This window comes from Gymnogyps californianus, chromosome 2, assembly GCF_018139145.2.
Source record: "Gymnogyps californianus isolate 813 chromosome 2, ASM1813914v2, whole genome shotgun sequence".
Lineage (NCBI taxonomy): Eukaryota > Metazoa > Chordata > Aves > Accipitriformes > Cathartidae > Gymnogyps > Gymnogyps californianus.
The window spans coordinates 17,865,297-17,885,405 of NC_059472.1; the positions used below are offsets into that span (position 1 = coordinate 17,865,297).

The 20,109-nt window shown below is 37.2% G+C and overlaps 1 protein-coding gene across 3 annotated transcripts in view; it reads left to right on the forward strand.

Moving 5' to 3' along the window:
• Positions 1–20,109, forward strand: part of CSMD3 (CUB and Sushi multiple domains 3) — a 748,293-nt gene that overhangs the window by 715,775 nt on the left and 12,409 nt on the right. For all 3 annotated transcript variants that reach the window (XM_050890742.1, XM_050890743.1, XM_050890744.1), the window contains 5 exons: positions 1,714–1,887; positions 2,148–2,221; positions 11,009–11,120; positions 12,473–12,652; positions 17,797–17,862. In XM_050890742.1, coding sequence (XP_050746699.1) covers positions 1,714–1,887; positions 2,148–2,221; positions 11,009–11,120; positions 12,473–12,652; positions 17,797–17,862 — 606 coding nt within the window. The remainder of the gene's footprint in view (positions 1–1,713; positions 1,888–2,147; positions 2,222–11,008; positions 11,121–12,472; positions 12,653–17,796; positions 17,863–20,109) is intronic.

Consider the following 20,109-nt stretch of genomic DNA (forward strand, 5'->3'; position numbering starts at 1 on the left):
CAACATTAGTTTGTTCTGTAGTCCCCTGTTCCAAAATCAGAGGAAAACTGCGATGTTTTACCATGATGCCTGGTTTCCATGGTTCCCTATATAGAAGGCAGATATTCAGTAGCTATTCAATGATTGGGTAAAGTTGGCTGACAACTAACTGGTGGAGTTTATTTAGTTTTATAAAAATTTAATAAACTTACCAAAAAAACTTTTTTTAATGTGAGGTTTTTTTTCCTTGAGAGTGGTTGCTACTTTGGTGGTACAAAAAACTGTTCATGAGACAATTGCAAGCCTCTGTGTTAAAGATCTGTAAGTGTTTCATGTATTTTCAAATTAAGACTTCCACAGAATTTTCTAATGAAAACATAAATTACAACTGTGATCTGTCAATCACACAATGAGGTTCACTGTGTGGCACTATCCCCAGTTCATAGATCTTTTCAGAATTTGGTCTGTCATTCTGCAGACTGTCCCATTCCACTTAAAGCTATGAAATTGTATACATTTCTGGTATGTTACAGATTAAGCCCTTTTTCTTCAACATGTATGTGCATGGATTTCCCGTACAGTCAGTGTCTGCAGTAAGAGGTAGAGGGCAGGAGCATTTCATGTGAGCAGGTCCTTTGGAAAGCTTCAGGCACAGGTGACAAAGATAGAGATATTAGAAATGTATTTTGAAGGTGGTTGTTTAAGAGATGTAATTTAAATTCTGTTTGTAGAAGAGAAAGATGGAGCAGAAAATTCCACTGTCTGTACAACATGCGTTTTTAGAAATATGTCATTGCACACATCTAGGTTAGTGTTGTATTTTTTTGTGCGTATTACAGCATTTCCTGTTTGATATAAAATTAGACTGTACAATATTGGAATTCATGGTGTGTCAGGGAATAATATAGTCTGATGGCACAGGGTTTACCATAGCTGATTGCATTTCCTGAATCAATTATTCAAAATCCAGCTTCTGACAACAATCAGTACTTTATACTGCAGAAGAAGGCCAGTAAATTTACCTGCAGTGCATTTACTTAGTTATACTATGCTATAGACGTAAGGAATCTTTAGGTGATAGGTACAAAGTAAAAAGATCGATTTAAGATTATGTTCTTATCAGTCAAATTTATCCTGCCTAATAACAGCTTATTACTGTTTGACACTTAGATTGCTGCTAAAATTTCTTTACTATGGTTTTTTTTTTGTTAGCTGTATTAACTTTCAAGTGTTGTACTTCCATACATACCAAATCTTATCTTTCAGTGAAGGATGAGGAAGTAAGAATTTACGATTCCTAAAATCTGTCTGACAAATCCTTTAATCATACAAAAATGTCAAGCACTGGGTAGGTGGCAGAAAGCAGGACAGGATGGGAGATTGACATGAAAGTTTGGTACATTCTCTGATTGCTCTCTATAGGAGAGAATGTGGAATTGTGGATATTTGGGCCTTAATAAAATAATTTGTGTAACCTCAGGTGTCAACTTCAAGCTACTGACCAAGGCCACTATGTAGGCATTTTGAACAGCTAGCAAAACTACTGCAAACTGAAGCAGACTAAAGATTGGCTATCTAGTCTTTCTTTGAATTCCTATTAAATGTTTCTGTATTTGACCTGTGTTTAATAAAATAAGTATAGAATTTGGAGTAACTGCTTGACTGAGTTCAGTCAATATTTTTGTGTATTTTAATAAATGACACATTCAATTTCTGTCATGTCTTTTCTCACAGCAAAGTTTTGTGGTGACCCTGGAGTACCTGCTCAAGGGAAAAGAGAAGGCAAAAGCTTCATCTATCAGTCAGAAGTCTCTTTTAGCTGCAATCCTCCTTTTATTTTGGTTGGCTCCAGCACCAGGATTTGTCAAGCAGATGGCACGTGGAGTGGTTCTTCTCCTCGATGTATAGGTAAGGTTACACTCGTATTATTGAAATTTCTTGAAATTCTTATTATTCCTTTTCCTGCTAAGTCAATCTAGGAGTTTTCGGCTATTTTGAATTATCTTGGTGTTATTCTATACTCTCTAAGAATCAAGTCACTCTATTTTTATTTCTCTCATTGGCCTATTTCATGTTGTTGAACAAGCTTAATTTTATGATACATTCATGCATTTCATTAAAATACTGTAATTTGCTTTGTCTTTAATTTATTATCATTTTCTTTTAAGAACCTACTCGCACAGCATGTGAAAATCCGGGAGTCCCAAGGCACGGGTCACAAAACAACACATTTGGCTATCAGGTTGAGTATACTATTTTTTATTAACTTGCATATTAAAATATTTTTATACTACCTCAATGTCTAGAAACTTCTGATTAGAGGTCCAGAAACTGCTCATACCTTGTAAGACCTCGTTGCTAGAGTGTTGTTGTGTTTCCTTCTTTCTAGCTGTTGGATTACATTGACCTTGTGTCCCTATTAGCAAAGTGCTACATGAAACCCTGGTGATCAAGTTCTGCTTGGTTTCACCTTGAAGGAGTTCAGTATCTCCCTACCAATATATGTGCTCCCTACTGTTTATCAAGCAGGCTTTTTCTCCTTAGAAGTGTGTATACTGTATGCCAAACTGCTAGTGTAGACACACTCTAAAAAACAGTGGATTTTTTTTTTTCCTGAGAGCAATTCTGTTGTTATATTTGGAAATGATGCCACCACAAATGAATCATAGAGTCACGGAGGCTGGCAGGCGCCTCTGGAGAGCTTCTAGTCCAACCCCCCTTCTCAAAGCAGGGTCAGCTAGAGCAGGTTGATCAGGGCTGTGTCCAGGTGGTTTTGAGTACTTCCAGGGATGGAGAATCCACAGCCTCTCTGGGCAACCTGTTCCAAGTTGATCACCCTTACAGTGAAAATGCTTTTTCTTATTTTTAAACAGAATTTCCTATGTTTCAATTTGTGCCTATTTCCTCTTTTCCTGTCACTGGACACCACTGAAAAAAAGTCTGTTTCTGTTTCTTTCCTGCCCCCAGTAAGTTTTAATACACACTGATAAGATACCCCTTGAGCCTTTTCTTTTGCAGGCTGGACAATGCCAGCTCTTTCAGCCACTCCTTGTATTCCAGGTGCTCTAGTTCCTTAATCACCTTTGTAGCTCATCACTGGACTCATTGCACTGTGTCCCTGTCTCTCTTGCACTGGTGAGCCCAGCACTGGACCCAGCACCCACTTGTGTCTCACCTGTGCTGAGCAGAGGGTAAGAATCACCTCCCTCGACCCGCTGGCAACGCTCTGCCTGATGCAGCCCAGGAGGCTGTTGGCTGCCTTTTCTACAAGGGTGTGTTGTGGCAAATGGTGTTTGCATATGCTTCTGTTGGAAACAGAATTGTGAAACTGAAAATGCTTCTGAATTTCTGATTTTCTGAATCACACAAAACAGTGACGTCAGTGAGACATTTTCATGGGCGAACTATGTACAGATGTAAAAATGTGCCCTATAATTTGCTAGGAATCTGATAAGGCAGCTGCAAACAAACTAAGAGAGAGTCTAAACTATCCTGTTACATCTGTGTTTGGTGTCAGGGCTGAAAGCTCCAGATATGTGAAGAGGACTAGGCAGAAGAGTAAGCTAGCAGCTCTCCAGTTGTATGTGGTGTCTGTCTAGTAGCAGGAGTTAAATAAAAACTGCAGATTGCCAGAAATGCAAGAAAGGGCTGATTGAAATTTGAACAGATTTACAACATGAAATTAGTTTTTAAAAGCAAAGGTTGTAGCTAAGGACTTTTCAAAGTTTCATGGCCAAAAATTTCTTTTGCTTGTCATTTTAGTGGCCTTTACGCAGTACTCCTCCTGCTTAGTGATTGTTTTAGCAATCTTTGGGTTTTCAGATTGTGCTACATCACAATCATATGCGAGTACTAATATAATTGTTTCAGTTTTCTCCAGGGAGTGGAGTGCTGTTTCGTGCCAAGATAGAATATGCAGGGACAGTCCTTGGGCTAACTTCCTTTGGGTATAATACAGTATTATGCTAGAGGGCAACTCTTTATTCAATTGTGTAAGAAATGAATCATTGCAATGACCATTTTCTACAATTTTATTGTCACAGTTTCTCTGGCATATTAATGAGCTTTCTATCACTGAAGAAGCTAATGCAGACTTTCTCAGTTGTGGTATAGCTGTTGTAGTTGTGAATGAAAGCATCACTCAGAGCTAGCATGGAACTGTCAAAATACCAAGCAAAATGTCAACTGATAAATAATTTCTAAAAGAAGTGTAGCTGCTGGCAGAATTTACAACCTTGATCCCACAGTTGTAAGGTTAGTGCCTAGCAGATTTAAACCGTATGAGCTATAGTCTCCTTACCTAGCCAGCAACTTATCTTCATGCTCATGTACTGAATTTGGTTTTATATAGTAACTAAATGTCTGCATGCAATTTCTAGTTACTCTACATATGATTGCTTAGTTAATACAGAACAGGGTAGGATTATCATTCGTACAGATGAAGCTGAGTTCGGCTCTTTATTGGGTGGAAATGACAGTGAAAACGATCGGTTCTAGACAAGTTATTGTCCGTAGATTCTGGAAAGAAATATTATGTTCCTGTATATTCCATAATGTTATCACTCATTTAAACCACAAACATATTATAGTTGAATTTATATTATGCTATGATTAACTTCCTGTATGAATGGGATAATAATGACTTTTGCTTCCATCCATAGCAGAAAGGTAAAGAATAATTCTAAATTATACCAAAATACTGAAGATGAGATGGCTTTGATTTTCTTTTGTGTGATAGATCCATTGTCTACCATTTTAAACAATAGACCAAAAGAGCTTATGCAAAATTAAGCAAAATGTTTTGCAGTGGGCAAACGCATAACAAGGAGTTGTTACTATTGAATATATAAGATGGTTTTCTGACTCTAACCCAGGGTGGTGGTTTTTTTTCTCATTTGGGGACTTTTTTTTTTTTTTGTGGTTTGGTTTTGTTTTCTTTTTTTTAACTCTCTTAAATATTTCACATTTAAGCTAATATTAATAGGATAACTTAAGTGACTTAATTGTTAAGTTTTAAATTTATGTCCCTGTCTCATAAAAAAAAATCAAGCTGTAGCCTGACAGTAGAATTCAATTCTTCATATGTGGAGTCCTGTTTTAAGTGCTTTTCAACAAATGACAATACCTCCTCTTTTACCTGACTATATCACTGACTGTCACTTGCTTTTCACAATACTAATGCCAAGTCATGAACTTCCACAGCAATGTTTTTTTGTTCTTGTTGTTTCCCCTACTCTTGATTATCAGTTTTCCTATTTCATTGATTGCATTGAAAGTTCAGGCATATACAACATAATTCCAGGCCTGACTGAAAGGCGTATCAAAACCTGACCTCCTGGAACCTACACTAACAAAAGCAGAAATATCACCACCTCACATTTGAATGGTGTTTCAACTGTTAAGTAGGAGCTTTGTAACAAAGAGGTAACAGAATTTTGCATGGATTTTATTGTTTGGCATTGAATTCAGCAGGCAGAAGCAGATCAGGTTCTTGTGTGTTCAAATAACATCAAAATACCAGTTTAGTGCTACTCGGATATCAGGCATGACATGTAAATAAGTAGCATCACCTGCTTGAATTGTTATGAATATGTACTTCTAGGATGTTTACCTTTCATCTGAGTATTTTTGATTTGACAGATCTACCTTAACAGTGTGTTACAATGAAGACAAAATATCTTTAGAACTTAGTGAATGCTGACTTCATCTATAATCCACAAAATAAATTACTCCTTGGAAAGAAACTGTGGTTTTGAAATATTTCTTCAGATAGGTTGCTAGTAACATAGAAAATTGCTTATAGCACTTTCGCCATAAGCTGTTGTAACACAAGATACTATTGAATTGAAGAAACAGTTTAGAACTGCTTAGACCAATCAGTCATATATGTAAGATTTATTACTTCTCATACTTTTCCAACATATGTTTTTGTAGAAATTCAGCTATTTTCCCCTACATTGAAGCCTGAAGGGAGCCAAAGTGCAGTCTGAATTTAGAAAGGAAAATAGCCACATTACAGTAGTGGTAGCCCTGTGTTAGCTCTTGGGTTCTATTTTACGAAATGCTGTATGAAATTTGATCTGCAGATGTGGAGCAACCTTGCAGATAATCTCCTTCTGTGAATGTAATGCTTATAAAAACTTCAGTGTTGATTGAATTGTAGGACGAAATTCCAAGAGAAGTGCTGTACTACCACAGTATAACTGTCTCCATTAGCACAGTTGGCATCATCACTGCATCAATGAAAATGTAATTTAAGCCTTATCAGACACCACATAATTTTCCTGGTTCCTTCTGCTTCTCAGGATCCTGAGGTCTGTGGCTTCAGCCTGGTGTCAGTGGGTGATGTTAGTGTCAGAATCTGGAGTGCTTCACTGGCAGGAATGTGACTTTGACTTTTTTCCTTTTTTTTTGGTTTTTTTTTGGTCTCTGTCATTCTTGATTCACCTGGGGTTATTTATAATGTTTCTAACATACTTTTACACCACTCACATTGCAGCTCCACATTATATTTCAATCTATTCTATAAGGTGTATTTCACCTATGTTAGATACTTGTTCTTTTTTACACCTGAAATCTGCTTCTGTCCAGGTCTGCATTTCTTTAAGTGACCATGGGTGGGTTGTTCATAGCAATGGGGTCTCCATTGCCAAGCCTGTATCACATCTCTTATCATACCCACACCTGTAGTCTTCTTCACAGTATCCTGTGTCTTCATTTCTCAAGGCCTTTGCTATCATTCCAGTGCCAAGCCTGTGTTTGTCTATACTGCATCACATTAGTGTTAAATAGCTCATTCTGCACATAACAGCTTCTTGTTACTACTATGAATATAAAGCTGTGGTTGTACCATACAAAGATAAAGGAAGGCATAAAAGTTAGTCGTAGCCACCTATCACAAGAAAATTTGATGTTACAGCTAAACCAAGTTTAAAAAAAAACAAAACAAAACAGAACTTCAAGCAGCTCTAGACACTTTCAGACAAAGGAAGCCTGGCAAGCCTCTGCCCTGAGGTCTTGCAAACTCAATAGCCTCTTACTAGTAGTGGCAATACTGTGTTACTGGTCTACCAATCTACAGATAGAGCAAAGACTTAACGAGTTGTGTTTTCATTCACTTAAAATACAATGCTAAAAGTTAGTGAAGAGAAATAACTGACATTCCCTTAGCCTCTCGATCCTTTGGCATGAATTGCTGGGGATGGAGAAGCTTGTTAGAGTATCTTCATGTTCTTTGGTAAACTGAAGTCTAAGAAAGAATTGATTGTAGAGTAACTCATGAAAGTTAGGAATATCTTCTATTCTTATAAGGAATATAAGAAATAATAAGGATAATAATTTATTCTTGTTATTCTTATTAATATACATTATTATACTATTATTTTGGTGAAAAAATGTATCTAGAGTACTATCCTATTCTTTATAAATGGATGCAGGTAGATATTTATACATTTTCTTCTCAGATTGCTATTTCTCCTGTTAAAGAATAGCAAATACCTGGTCTTTAGTTCTTAGCAAAAGGAAAAGTTAGTGATGTTGATTTTGGGAATATCCAAACCATAACTGACACTATGGAAAAAGCAGCTATGGAACAGAGATGATCGAGCAGTATACAAGGAAATCTTTTTTATTTCAGGATTGGATGCAAACACTGTTGTACAAAGAACGGTTCTTCCCTAAAACCAGAGAGTGCAGTGAACAAAGATATTTCAGCTGTTTCCCCAGCTCTCCCGGCTAGTGCTTCTATTCAAGCTGTATGACAAAACATTCACACAAATCAGAACATCTCAAGGCTGGGAATTTTTTAAGACCATAGAAGGCTGTATTGTAGCGCCACCTCGTGCCTCTGACACAACAATATTGCAAAATAGACTTCCCCAAAGGTCATTTTTAAATTACTTTTTTGGTTTTTTTTATTTTTCATAATTAGTTATTGCTTGTAAGCTTTTTTTTTTTTGGAAGCAGGGAGCTTTATTCCTTTATTTATTTATTCGTTATCTTGAATAGCATGGCAGCACTTCTGAAAATGTCTTCATCACTTGGGCAACTGTTGTATTTTTGATGCTGCTTTTGGGGCTTATGTATATAAAGGTTGTGTTTCCGTAACAAGGATAATACAGGTGACATCCATTTTTTTGGAGGAAATAAGGAAAACAGTTTCACTGGTAGTTACTGTTTTGGATAGAAAAGTTGGTATTGCAACAACTGGTTGCAATATCAACAATGGTTTGTTTTGAGTTTTGTTTATTTGCTGTGGGGGTTTTTTTGGTTGTTTTTTTCTTTTTTTTTTTTAGATTGTGGAATGCTAGCAACTCAACATTTTTACTTACTTGGCAACTTGAGCCATTTCCTTATCTCACTGATGTATTTCTAGTACTAAAGAACTGGTTTGATGTTTAGGCAACGAAGCCTCAATGAAGCCATGAGGTAGGCAGAGCTGCAGTGAAGATGGGCAGACAGTGGAAAAAATTTCTATGCATTTCTTGGTTCTGCTCTTCAAGTGAACAGTTTTCCTTCAATATATCTATCCAGCAGAAGACTCAGTTCATAAAGAACGAATCCAAAGTCGTGAATAGGCAGCTAAAGAAGAGAGAGAAGTTACAGGAAATTGAAAAAACACACCTCCTTCCTTTTTTCACTGTTACTCATTGAGTCCTGTAAAGACTTCATGGACATGATTCTCCAGCCCTTTCAACTCACAAAATATGAACTTTCTGTTCAGGCCAGTCTTGATTAGTAGAATTACAATATACTGAATTTTACTGAATATACAGAATTCATTTTTTTGATCTATTGACTTTTTATTCCTCTAAAGAGATTCTATACAATGACAAATTTATTTTAGGTAATATCCTACTGAAAAGGAGGTGAAAATTTCAAGATTGCAGTTATCTGATTAATTCAGTATTGCCCATATTTAAGTGGTGTTGAGCTAACATATGAAAGATAATCATGAGAACTGTTGAACTCTGAAAAGAAGATATCTTTTTTTAAAAAAAAGAGAATGTAGCACATAAAATGTTAATTGAAAATAAGTGAGACAGTGTAACTAAGCAGTTAAAACCATACAGTAGCTACTTCTGGAGTTGTTATTGACTACTAGAGTTTGAATCTCTAACTTAGTTACAGTTTAGAATTAGATATCTAAATAGCCAATTAACCTCTTTACCTCATTGACTTCCATGATGTCCAGCTACTCCACATTACAAAACTGTTCTATTTTTTCTTAAATATTTTATATTCAGGAAGATCATAGAGTCAACTTTGAAAGAATAAAGTGGAAAGAAAATTAAGTTCCTATTGAGATGTATATTAAGAAACTACATTTAACAGTTAAGCTGCGGTTTGGTTTTGGTTGGATTCTTTTTGGTGTGAGCAAGGGTGAAAGGGTCCTGGTTTTAAAGACAGTGCTGAAGTATTTTCCTCCTTGATAGCTAAAGATTAAATAGGGCAGGTGTTCTTTCCATAGTTATGAATGGAGATTGCTTTGATAGAGGCAGATTACTGAAATGAACAAATCTTTCATAAGACTAGTACTTGTTGTAAATTAATATATTGGTGGTGGTTGTTTTAACTAAGCTCTTTACCACACAAAAAAGTACTTCTATTTCTATTTGGTGTAACTTCTAAAACTTTTAGTGTTTTCCCACTTTGTGCTTAATTGTGAAAGTGATTTAGTATATTTTCTTCAAAATCTTTTAAAAGTAATTACATAGTCCAGTGAGCACAGTAAAGAGGAAAAAAAAAGGGAGGTGAATTTTAAATCACATACTGTGTTGATGAGCTACTCTCTGTAGTTCATGGGTTATTATTAAATTTCATTCTGATGAGAAGCTTGAGCTGAAATGGAATAGTACTATAAAGTTTCAAATGACTACTTGTAGCAGTGAAATGCTGTTTCCCAGGACTAAACTATTGTGAAAGAGTCCACATTTTACCTTTGAGCATCAATTTGAATCGTGTTATACATTTAAATAAAATAATGAAAAAAAACCCCGCCAAAACAGAACGATAAATGTGCTGTCACATACAGTTCAATGTTTTCAACTTCTTGTTTAAACATGAGTTGATAAATGCATTAATACAGGTCACTGCAGAACAGTAGATGTGATCTATGCACCTTAATATTTGAGTTAACCACTCACAGTGTGTAATAAACTACTCTCTGAATGATATACTTGTAATCTAATTTCCCTGGTTTTGATGGAAACTGAGAATTATTTGCATTTTCATCAATATCACCATGACTGGACATGCTGAACAAGTTATTCCATGTTATGTTTGTGCAGAAACTTATTGACTAAAGAATTCTATTTTTCTTTTTATGCCACACATACCCATAATAAGAATAAGAATTAAAAACTAATCTCAGATGAATTGCTATTGTAAATTGTATGTACTTGTGTTCCAGTTTCTATTATCTGTGTGGTATAAAGAACAAGTCTTTTTTACCTCTTGTCATCAAAAAAACAAAACTAAAATATAGGAATATTATAGTTTCTGAAGCATGAGACAGTGTCGTTGACCAGGCCTTGGTGTTCTAATGAAATATTTCTCATTATAACTTGTGAATTCATCCAGCATTCCACAAAGGGCAGTCTAGTTCAGCAAAGGTCCAGCAGAATCTATTACCCATTTCAGCTCTGCAACTTCCCTGGTTTGCTGCAAGACTGCCTAACTGGCACCTCCTTGGTGCAGAGCTAGGAAGCCACAGTAAGCTTGGTTTCCAAACTCACAGTGTCTCTACTGTTCTAGGCCCAAAGCAATACACCAGAGAGACCACAGAAGATGAGGTTTCGATTCTCTTCCATGGAGGATTTAAGTTTTGGCGGAGAGTAATTTTAATGAGAATTAAGCAAATTTTTATTTCATATCAAAATGCTCTGAAATTAATTTACTCTCTACAGAAAGAGTATCACAATTTATCGAGACTGTATTATGTGAAGGAATTTGCTATCAAATTTGGGAAAAAACCCCTCAAGTGGTATTTCCTCATAACAATATTACTGCTTTTTCTACTTTTCAACAGGTGGGAAATGTTGTTCAATTTCAGTGTAAAAAAGGACACCTTCTCCATGGCTCAACAACACGAACTTGCCTTCCTGATCTTACATGGAGTGGAATCCAGCCAGAATGTATACGTAAGTAAATAATAGATTTTTGATCTATCAATTTTTTTTATCTAGGCTATTTAGTAACAGTAACATTGTTATAGAGTTAATTTATATAGTTTTATTAACTTAATACATATTTGCATTACTAGCTTAGAGCAGCTAGAAATGTGATTTTGTGAGTGAATTTTTCTACAATAGCCTATAGAATTTAAAAAAAAACCAACACAAAATAATGAGAATAACAGACAGCTCTTCATCCAGAGAGATGCTGAAAATAGTAAGTTTCTATCTAAGAGGGTGCAACCCTTCCAATGAAGAGAGGAGGTGGTGAGAACAGGACATGTAGGAAAGCCCTGCACAACCCTAACTTGTACTGGAGCAGATAGTTACAATCAGTTCTAGTAAAGAGTTTGAGCCGTTTCCCAACTAAGGAGTCAGCGTATTTTAAGAAGGGGGAAAAAAAGGTTTGTAATTGGAAATATTTTAATCTGAAATGGAGAGAATCTTCTTACTTGGGTACAGGAAGTAACATTTCGTTTCTTAGATCTTTTACACTTCAGTAAATATTGTTAATTTACTAAAGGTATAACATCATGGTTAATCTTTCTAGTTTTTCAGCTAGCCAGCTGTATTTTTCCGGAAATAGTCTCACCTTATAAGGTCTGAGCTTATAGAATCACTTCAGTGTATTGAGAGCATAGCCACAGAAGAAAACAGCATTAGTATTTCAGTTGGTGTTAGCGTTCCCCCTATGCAAACAGCAAATCAGTAGTTCAGTGTGTTGAAAGGTGAGCTCTGCTCTTGGAGGTATGCTGCTTTTGAGATAATAAGACTCTCAGGCTCTGGTGGTTGTTAAAGATATAAGACACTTTGCATGAGATTAGGAATAGTAATTAATTTTTCTGCCTGATATTTAAAACTTGCCTCACCTATAATTTCTCCTTGACCTTTCATAGTGTTTTCCAAATGACCCATTTATTTACTGTTATTCAATGCTACACAGATATCATAAGGCATGTAAGTCTTCTATGAAGTGTAAATCTATGAAGTCACAAGCCATTATTGCTTTTAACTGTGGTAAGATGTGCACTGTTTATGTTCGCATATGCAGACAATTAATTTTGGTCGTGTAAGCGCATTTAAGTTGGTTCTTGGTCCCTTGAAATTGAAAGGTCCATTTTCAAGAGTGTATTTACAGGCTCAGGACAGTAATTTATAGACTATATAGTAATTTTTCATGTGAATTAAAAATATATTAATACGTTATTTTTATTGATGCTTTTTTCTTCATTAGTTACCTGTCAGAATGAGTATAGATTGTTTTTTTCAGAAATATTTTCACCATTTTGACTAAAGGACATTTTATCTTTTCTTTGTAGCTCACAGCTGTAAACAACCAGAAACACCAACTCATGCTAATGTTGCAGGAATGGATCTTCCCTCACTTGGTTATACATTGATTTACACTTGTCAGCCAGGCTTCTTCCTGGCAGGAGGATCAGAGCATAGAGCCTGTAGGTCTGATGGCACATGGACTGGGAAAGTTCCAGTTTGTGAAGGTAAGCTCTTCTGTTTTCCACTGCATCTTTCATCTATCATATTTCAGTGATTTTCTTTACTTGCATTCTAATAAGATAAGGCAGAATGGCAAGGAGAACTAGGAGGGAGAACATCTAAGATGATAACTCTAATCCTTTGCCAGTTGTTTTTAATGGGGCATACGCTTTCATGTACTTGTCTTTCATTTGTGTGCTCAGAGGTGTCAATTCCACATATAATTCCGGAGGCCAAATACTTGGGTAACACCTGCTTTTAGACTTCTGACTGAGTCAGGTGTGCACTACATTCTCATAAGCTCAGTGGAGTAAGAATCTCAGTGTTTTTGCACATATATCTACTAAACTTAGATCAGGATATTTTTATTTACAGAGAATGTGTCAGCTGCAAGACAGCTATGACAGTTGCAACACTACTATGATGTAGTTGCCATCACGGAAACATGGTGGGATGACTCACACAACTGGAGTGCTGCAATGGGTGGCTATAAACACTTCAGAAGGGATAGGCAAGGAAGGAGAGGTGGTTGGGTAACGCTGTACCTTAGGGAGTGTTTTAACTGTCTAGACCTTGATGATGGTGATGATAGGGTTGAGTGTTTACGAGTAAGAATCAGGGGGAAGGCCAACAAGACAGATATCATGGTGGGAGTCTGTTATAGACCACCCAACCAGGATGGAGAAGCAAAGTAAATATTCTATAAGCAGCCGGAAGAAGTCTCAAAATTGCTAGCCCTTGTTCTCATGAGGGACTTCAACTTACCAGATGTCTGCTGGAAACACAATACAGCAGAGAGGAAACAGTCTAGGAGGTTCCTGGAGTGTGTGGAAGATAACCTGACACAACTGGTGAGTGAGCCAACTAGGGAAGGGGCCCTGCTGGACCTGTTGTTTGCAAACAGAGAAGGACTTGTGGGTGATGTGGTGGTTGGAGGCTGTCTTGGGCATAGCGATCACGAAATGATAGAGTTTTCGATTCTTGGAGAAGTAAAGAGGAGGATCAGCAGAACTGTTACCTTGGACTTCTGGAGGGCAGACTTTGGCCTGTTTAGGAGACTGGTTGACAGAGTCCCTTAGGAGGTAGTCTCGAAGGGCAAAGGAATCCAGAAAGGTCGGACATTCTTCAAGAAGAAAATCTTAAAGGTGCAGCAGCAGGCCGTCCCTATGTGCCAAAAGAAAAGCCAGAGGGGAAGAAGACCAGCCTGGCTGAACAGAGAGCTTTGGCTGGAACTCAGGAAAAAAAAGAGAGTTTATGAAATTTGGAAGAAGGGGCAGGCCACTCAGTAGGGTTTATGAAATGCAGGTCCTGCTTGACTAACTTCATCTCCTTCTATGACAAGGTGACCCGCTTAGTGGATGAGGGAAAGGCTGTGGATGTTGTCTACCTGCACTTTAATAAAGCCTTTGACACCATTTCTCACAGCATTCTCCTGGAGAAACTGGCTGCTCATGGCTTGGACGGGTGCACTCTTTGCTGGGTAAAAACCTGGCTGGATGGCTGGGCCCAAAGAGTTGTGGTGAAAGGAGTTAATTCTAGTTGGCGGTTGGTCACAAGTGGTGTTCCCCAGGGCTCAGAATTGGGGCCAGTTCTGTTTAATATCTTTATCAATGATCTGGATGAGGGGATCGAGTGCGCCCTCAGTAAGTTTGCAGATGACACCAAGTTGGGCGGGAGTGTTGATCTGCTTGAGGGTAGGAAGGCTCTACAGAGGAATCTGGACAGGCTGGATTGATGGGCTGAGGCCAATTGTATGAGATTCAACAAGGCTAAGTGCCAGCTCCTGCACTTGGGTCACAACAACCCCATGCAATGCTACAGGCTTGGGGAAGGGTGGCTGGAAAGCTGCTTGGTGGAAAAGGACCTGGGGGTGTTGGTCAACAACACAGCTGAATATGAGTCGGCAGCGTGCCCAGGTGGCCAAGAAGGCCAATAGCATCCTGGCTTGTATCAGAAATAGTGTGGCCAGCAGGACTAGGGAAGTGATAGTCCCCCTCTACTCAGCACTGGTGAGGCCGCACCTTGAATGCTGTGTTCGGTTTTGGGCCCCTCACTACAAGAAAGACATTGAGGTGCTGGAGTGCATCCAAAGAAGAGCAACGAAGCTGGTGAAGGGTCTAGAGCACAAGTCCTATGAGGAGCGGCTGAGGGAACTGGAGTTGTTTAGTCTGGAGAAAAAGAGGCTGAGGGGAGACCTTATTGCTTTCTACAACTACCTGAAAGGAGGTTGTAGCGAGGTGGGCGTCGGTCTCTTTTCCCAAGTAGCAAGTGATAGGATGAGAGGAAATGGCCTCAAGTTGTGCCAGGGGAGGTTTAGATTGGATGTTAGGAAAAATTTCTTCACTGAAAGGGTTGTCAAGCATTGGAACAGGCTGCCCAGGGAAGTGGTTGAGTCACCACCCCTGGAGGTATTTAAAAGACATGTAGATGTGGTGCTTAGGGACATGGTTTAGTGGTGGACTTGGCAGTGTTAGGTTAGTGATTGGACTCAATGATCTTAAGGGTCTTTTCCAAGATAAATGATTCTAGGATTCTAGGATTTTATTCTAATATTGGAGAAGGATGCCTGAAGTCCAGGTATATGTCTGAATCACTGCATAGAATTAATCCAGAGCGTTTAATATTAATTTATATTTGTATATAAGCAGCAATATACTACTTGCAAACAAAATGTATCTATTTTGTCCTTGATGTTCCAACATTTTACTTCATTTCTAATTTTTACTACATGCTTTGTCATAGAAGGTCATGAAAAACCTCATAGCAAAATCATGGTGAGAATGGTGTTTTTCATGTGAGATAAGAAACATCCTCAACTGTTTGGAATTCGATTTCCTGAATAATTAAAGCACCTTTCAGATTACTGATACTTAATATTTCAGATGTGGTTATCCCTAGGGCTCTTACAGAGGCATTCAAAGGCTATATAGCCAAACACTGTTACTTGGAAGGGAAATAGGAAATGAATATTTTGTATTACTAAAAAACAGGTGTCGTGGCATTACATGCCAGGCAGGTGCTGGGGGAAAACAGAGCAGAGCTTTGGGAAAGTGTTAGAAAGCAAGCTGCCAGGAAGCTTATGACTTGTTCAGTACTCAGGAAGTGTTATGGCAGGCCAAATGTGATTCATGGGTTGTATATTAATCCAAGAATTTTCTGCTGATGATATTGAAACAAGTAGTATTAGCTGTCCTATCTTATACTAAGGAATCTTTATGAGAAATTTTTTTAAAGTATTAAGTGGTAACTATGAGTTTACCTACCTTGTCATATAACTTAGTTTCCCGATGTCCTGAAAAAATGTTACAGAAATGCAAAATTTTTAGGATTAGAGGTCTTGCTTCTTGCTTTTTAGCAGTGGAGAAAGCTAAGAATAAGCAACATATTGTAAAGTATTAACTCTAATTAGATGAAGTAAAATATCTCCTAAATACTTTCAATTTTACCTATTACAGAGGGGTGAAACACTTCTCCTATGGAAGGGCAAAGAGCACCAGGTCAGGTTGTTCACCTGTGATTGTGAATTTCACAAAAATAACTTGGAAATGGATGAAAAGGAATAAAACATTTGGAGTTGAGAGCTCTAAAAGGATCTGTAGGGGAATTAAACCAGAATTTGGTCCTTTAAATACAAAACTGCAATCTTGAAAGTCCTACTCAGCAAATATCTAGACCTAGAATCTTAAACTCCATGGATAACTTGTTTTAGTTTTGGGTTTGTATTTAAAATTTATATTTAAATTTTATTTTTTATTTAAAATTTCAATTCTGAACCTGACTAGAAATGCATTCACCTTGACAAAGCTGATTGACTCAGCAGCTTTTTATACTAAAGCCCTTTGGAATGTGTGATCCAGATATTTCTAACCTGAGCTTGATGTAGTCAAAAAGCATATGCTGTTGAAGCACACCCTCCAGGTCAACCATGTTCAGTGAAGTTCAGTAAGTTTCTTTCAAAACAGAGAGGAAATAGAGATTAATCCAGGCCATGAGAACTTTAGGTTGAAATCCAACCCCTGCCCTTCTTTCTTGCCAGTTTTCATCTATATACCAAGAACAAACCTTCTGTAATAAGCTAGAAGTTATTCTCAAGAAAGATATTCTCAGTGCTTCTTGCTAAAGTTTCCTTTTTATGCAGAAAAATACTCCACTCAGGGAGAAGGAAGTTGCTTTTCTTGTCTATTTTTTTTAGAGTATCGATCATAGAGAAAAGGCCTGGGTTCAAAGCCAAGATCCAAAATACAAAATATTGAAATAACCATTGGAGCAAGGAATGGCGCCTAGTGCTGCGTGAGAGTATTCTACATTAGGAGACAGAATTACGTGTCTTCTTTATAGCCCAGTGAATCCAAATTAGTTTCTGCAAAATAAAACAGGTTCAGCTGCAGGAAATGACACTGTCCCATTGCATTTAGTTCATCGTCTACGGCAGCGGGAGGGTTCCTGCTCTAAGCAGAGAAGAAATGAAATTCTCCAACTTCCAGTGCTCAAATCACCTGAGCAGTTGGAGGTACTGTGGGCAGCCTCATTTGTTTCTTTCTTTCTGTTGCTATTCTTTACAGAAACAGTGACCTTCTCCTCCATTGTTAAGAGATTAAGCATGCATCTTTGGGTTTTCAGTCTTGAACACAGGATATCTCACTCAGTACTGTTGAAGATAATTAAGTCCTGGAGAGAAACATGATTTAAAATGCCCTTTTTATGTATCTCTTCACTGTTTGGTGTTACATTGCTTCCAGTCAAAACGCTATTCACAGTGCTATTTTGTGTGAATCCCGATTCAAATGACATAGCTTGCCTTAGATGACATATTAGAAGACATCTCACGTATTAGGTGCTTAGTCCAGGACTGTGAATTCTGAAATGTGGATTCTGAAGTGAAAGCCTATACTGTTTGAGTATTGCAAATGACTTGGTAGCATCCAGGCGACTGACTTAGGAGAAAATGCAGCAACGGAAGAAATCAGTGGGCATGGGCTCCTGTGACACTAAGGCTTGATACTGACTGAAATCTCATTTGTATTTGAGTTTGAAACATCATCTTATATCCTTCGTAACAAATAAATTCCATTATGGAAATTATTTTCCTAGTTTCTGAGTAACATATTTGCTACTGATTTGTCTTTTTGTCATTCATTCTTTCTAACAGCTGGTTCCAAAATATTAGTGAAGGATCCCAGACCAGCTTTGGGAACACCAAGTCCCAAACTAAGTGGTAAGTACTTTGAAGTATACAGAGTTTTAAACAATTTCTGTAGAAAACACAACGAGAATCAATTTAGTGAGACTGCACTGAATGGCTTAGAATGAATAAAGGGTATTAGATTAGGCATTACATTAACAGAACAAAAACATCATTAATTAGATTATTCCCCAATGTTTAAGTACATCTAGACTATATGGTATTATTTATACCCATATACAATTTCTAACTGTCATGTGATGAGAGTTTTATTCGTTTCACTGAAATCACTGTGTTGTGTAAGATCCTATGCAATTTACCCATTCAGAAACTATATTACTTACCCAGAAATAATTTAAATGTCTGTTGTTTCACAGTTTGTTTCACAGTCTTGCACTTCTTTTACATATTGCTAATTTAAATTGCTTTAACTAAATACTTTAGGTATTTAAAGTACTTTACTTTTAGCCTAGAGAAGGTAGTCTAACTCTGGTTAAAGTAAACTCCAGTTTTAACTGATTTACTAAAGACAACTATCTTTGGATGTCCTGACTAGATCCAAGATAAACCTTTCTCTGTCCACTGAAGAGACTTTTTGAAGAGAGAAGTCTCCTTAACTAAAATTAGCCTTTGACTATAACCCTATTAAATGTCTACCAATAATGAATAAAGATTTAAAATTAATTCCTTAGTATAAGGAGTTTTTGGGGGGTTGGGGGGGGCTTTTTTTTTTTTTTTAACAGGTTGTATACTACTTCAGAACTGTGCTTGTCAATGATGTACTGCATGGTAGTCATATTATCAGTTTTTTCATTCAGAAGCTTTTTGTACAATCCCAATTAATTGCAAATAAAGTACATAAAGATCAGTTTTCCTGGAATTAGGGAAATAAATTTTAGGTAGATCATAAATCAACAACATCAGACTGTTTGCACCTTGCAGTTTCCTTGCTTGCAGTTTGCAGGCCCAGTATCCAGACATTTTGGTTTTATGTGTTTATTTGTCAAAAAATATATGCATATATATATATACGTACACAAATAAAAAAACTAGGAAAGCTCTTTTACCCTCCATGGGGAAGACAACCTGTCTCTGTGACCCATAAAACAAATTATGAAGGAAGACTGTTGGGTATTCCAGTGTGCCCCAGTCTTGAATTTTAAGATATCCTGAGAGAAAAAAGGGCAAGTATTCTTCTGTGTTTATCTATCTGACATGAGATGCCAATGCACACACAAACCCAGAACTTTAAGTTCAGTGCGAGTGACTCCAAATAATGTGGAAGTGCTGATTTTAAGTAATGATTATTTGTTATAGGGCTAAGTTTGATACATTTCCTTTGGAAAGTGTAGTAAACCCATCCTAAGTCACCTTCAATTTAGTTGTTTAAATGGTATCTCATGTTAAGATTTTAAAGATTTGCATGTATCTCTCTTTACTGGATAGGTAACTGTCGTGGTTTAACCCCAGCCAGCAACTAAGCACCACACAGCCGCTCGCTCACTTCCCCGACCCAGTGGGAAGAGAATCAAAAAAAAACCCTTGTGGGTTGAGTTAAAGACAGTTTAATAAGACAGAAAGGAAGGAAAATAATGATAATGATAATAATAATAATAATAATATCACAATAATAATACTAGAAGAATTAGAATATACAAAACAAGTGATGCACAATGCAGTTGCTCACCACTTGCCGACCGATGCCCAGTTAGTTCCCAAGCAGCGATCCGCCCCTCCCAGCCAACTCCTCCCTGTTTATATACTGGGCATGATGTCATATGGTACAGAATATCCCTTTAACCGGTTTGGGTCAGCTGTCCTGGCTGTGTCTCCTCCCAACTTCTTGTGCCCCTCCAGCCTTCTTGCTGGCTGGGCACGAGAAGCTGAGAAATCCTTGACTTAGTATAAACACTACTTAGCAACAACTAAAACCATCAGTGTGTTACCAACATTATTTTCCTACTAAATCCAAAACACAGCATTATACCAGCTACTAGGAAGAAAATTAACTCTATCCTAGCTGAAACCAGGACAGTAACGTTTATTTTTTATAACCATACTGTTGCTGGAATAGCATTACTTAAATTAATCATTTTACAGTTGGATGATGATCAATATTAAATGTAAAGGTATAAATCTAGCATATTTATTCTCCCTGCAGTCTATGATCTCTTTTTAATTTTAAATTAGGGAATTTTTTTTTTTCTCCTGGTGAAGCTTATAAAGTTTTTAAGCATCTGAAGACAAGACAAAACTTCTTACATAATTTTTTCATTAGAA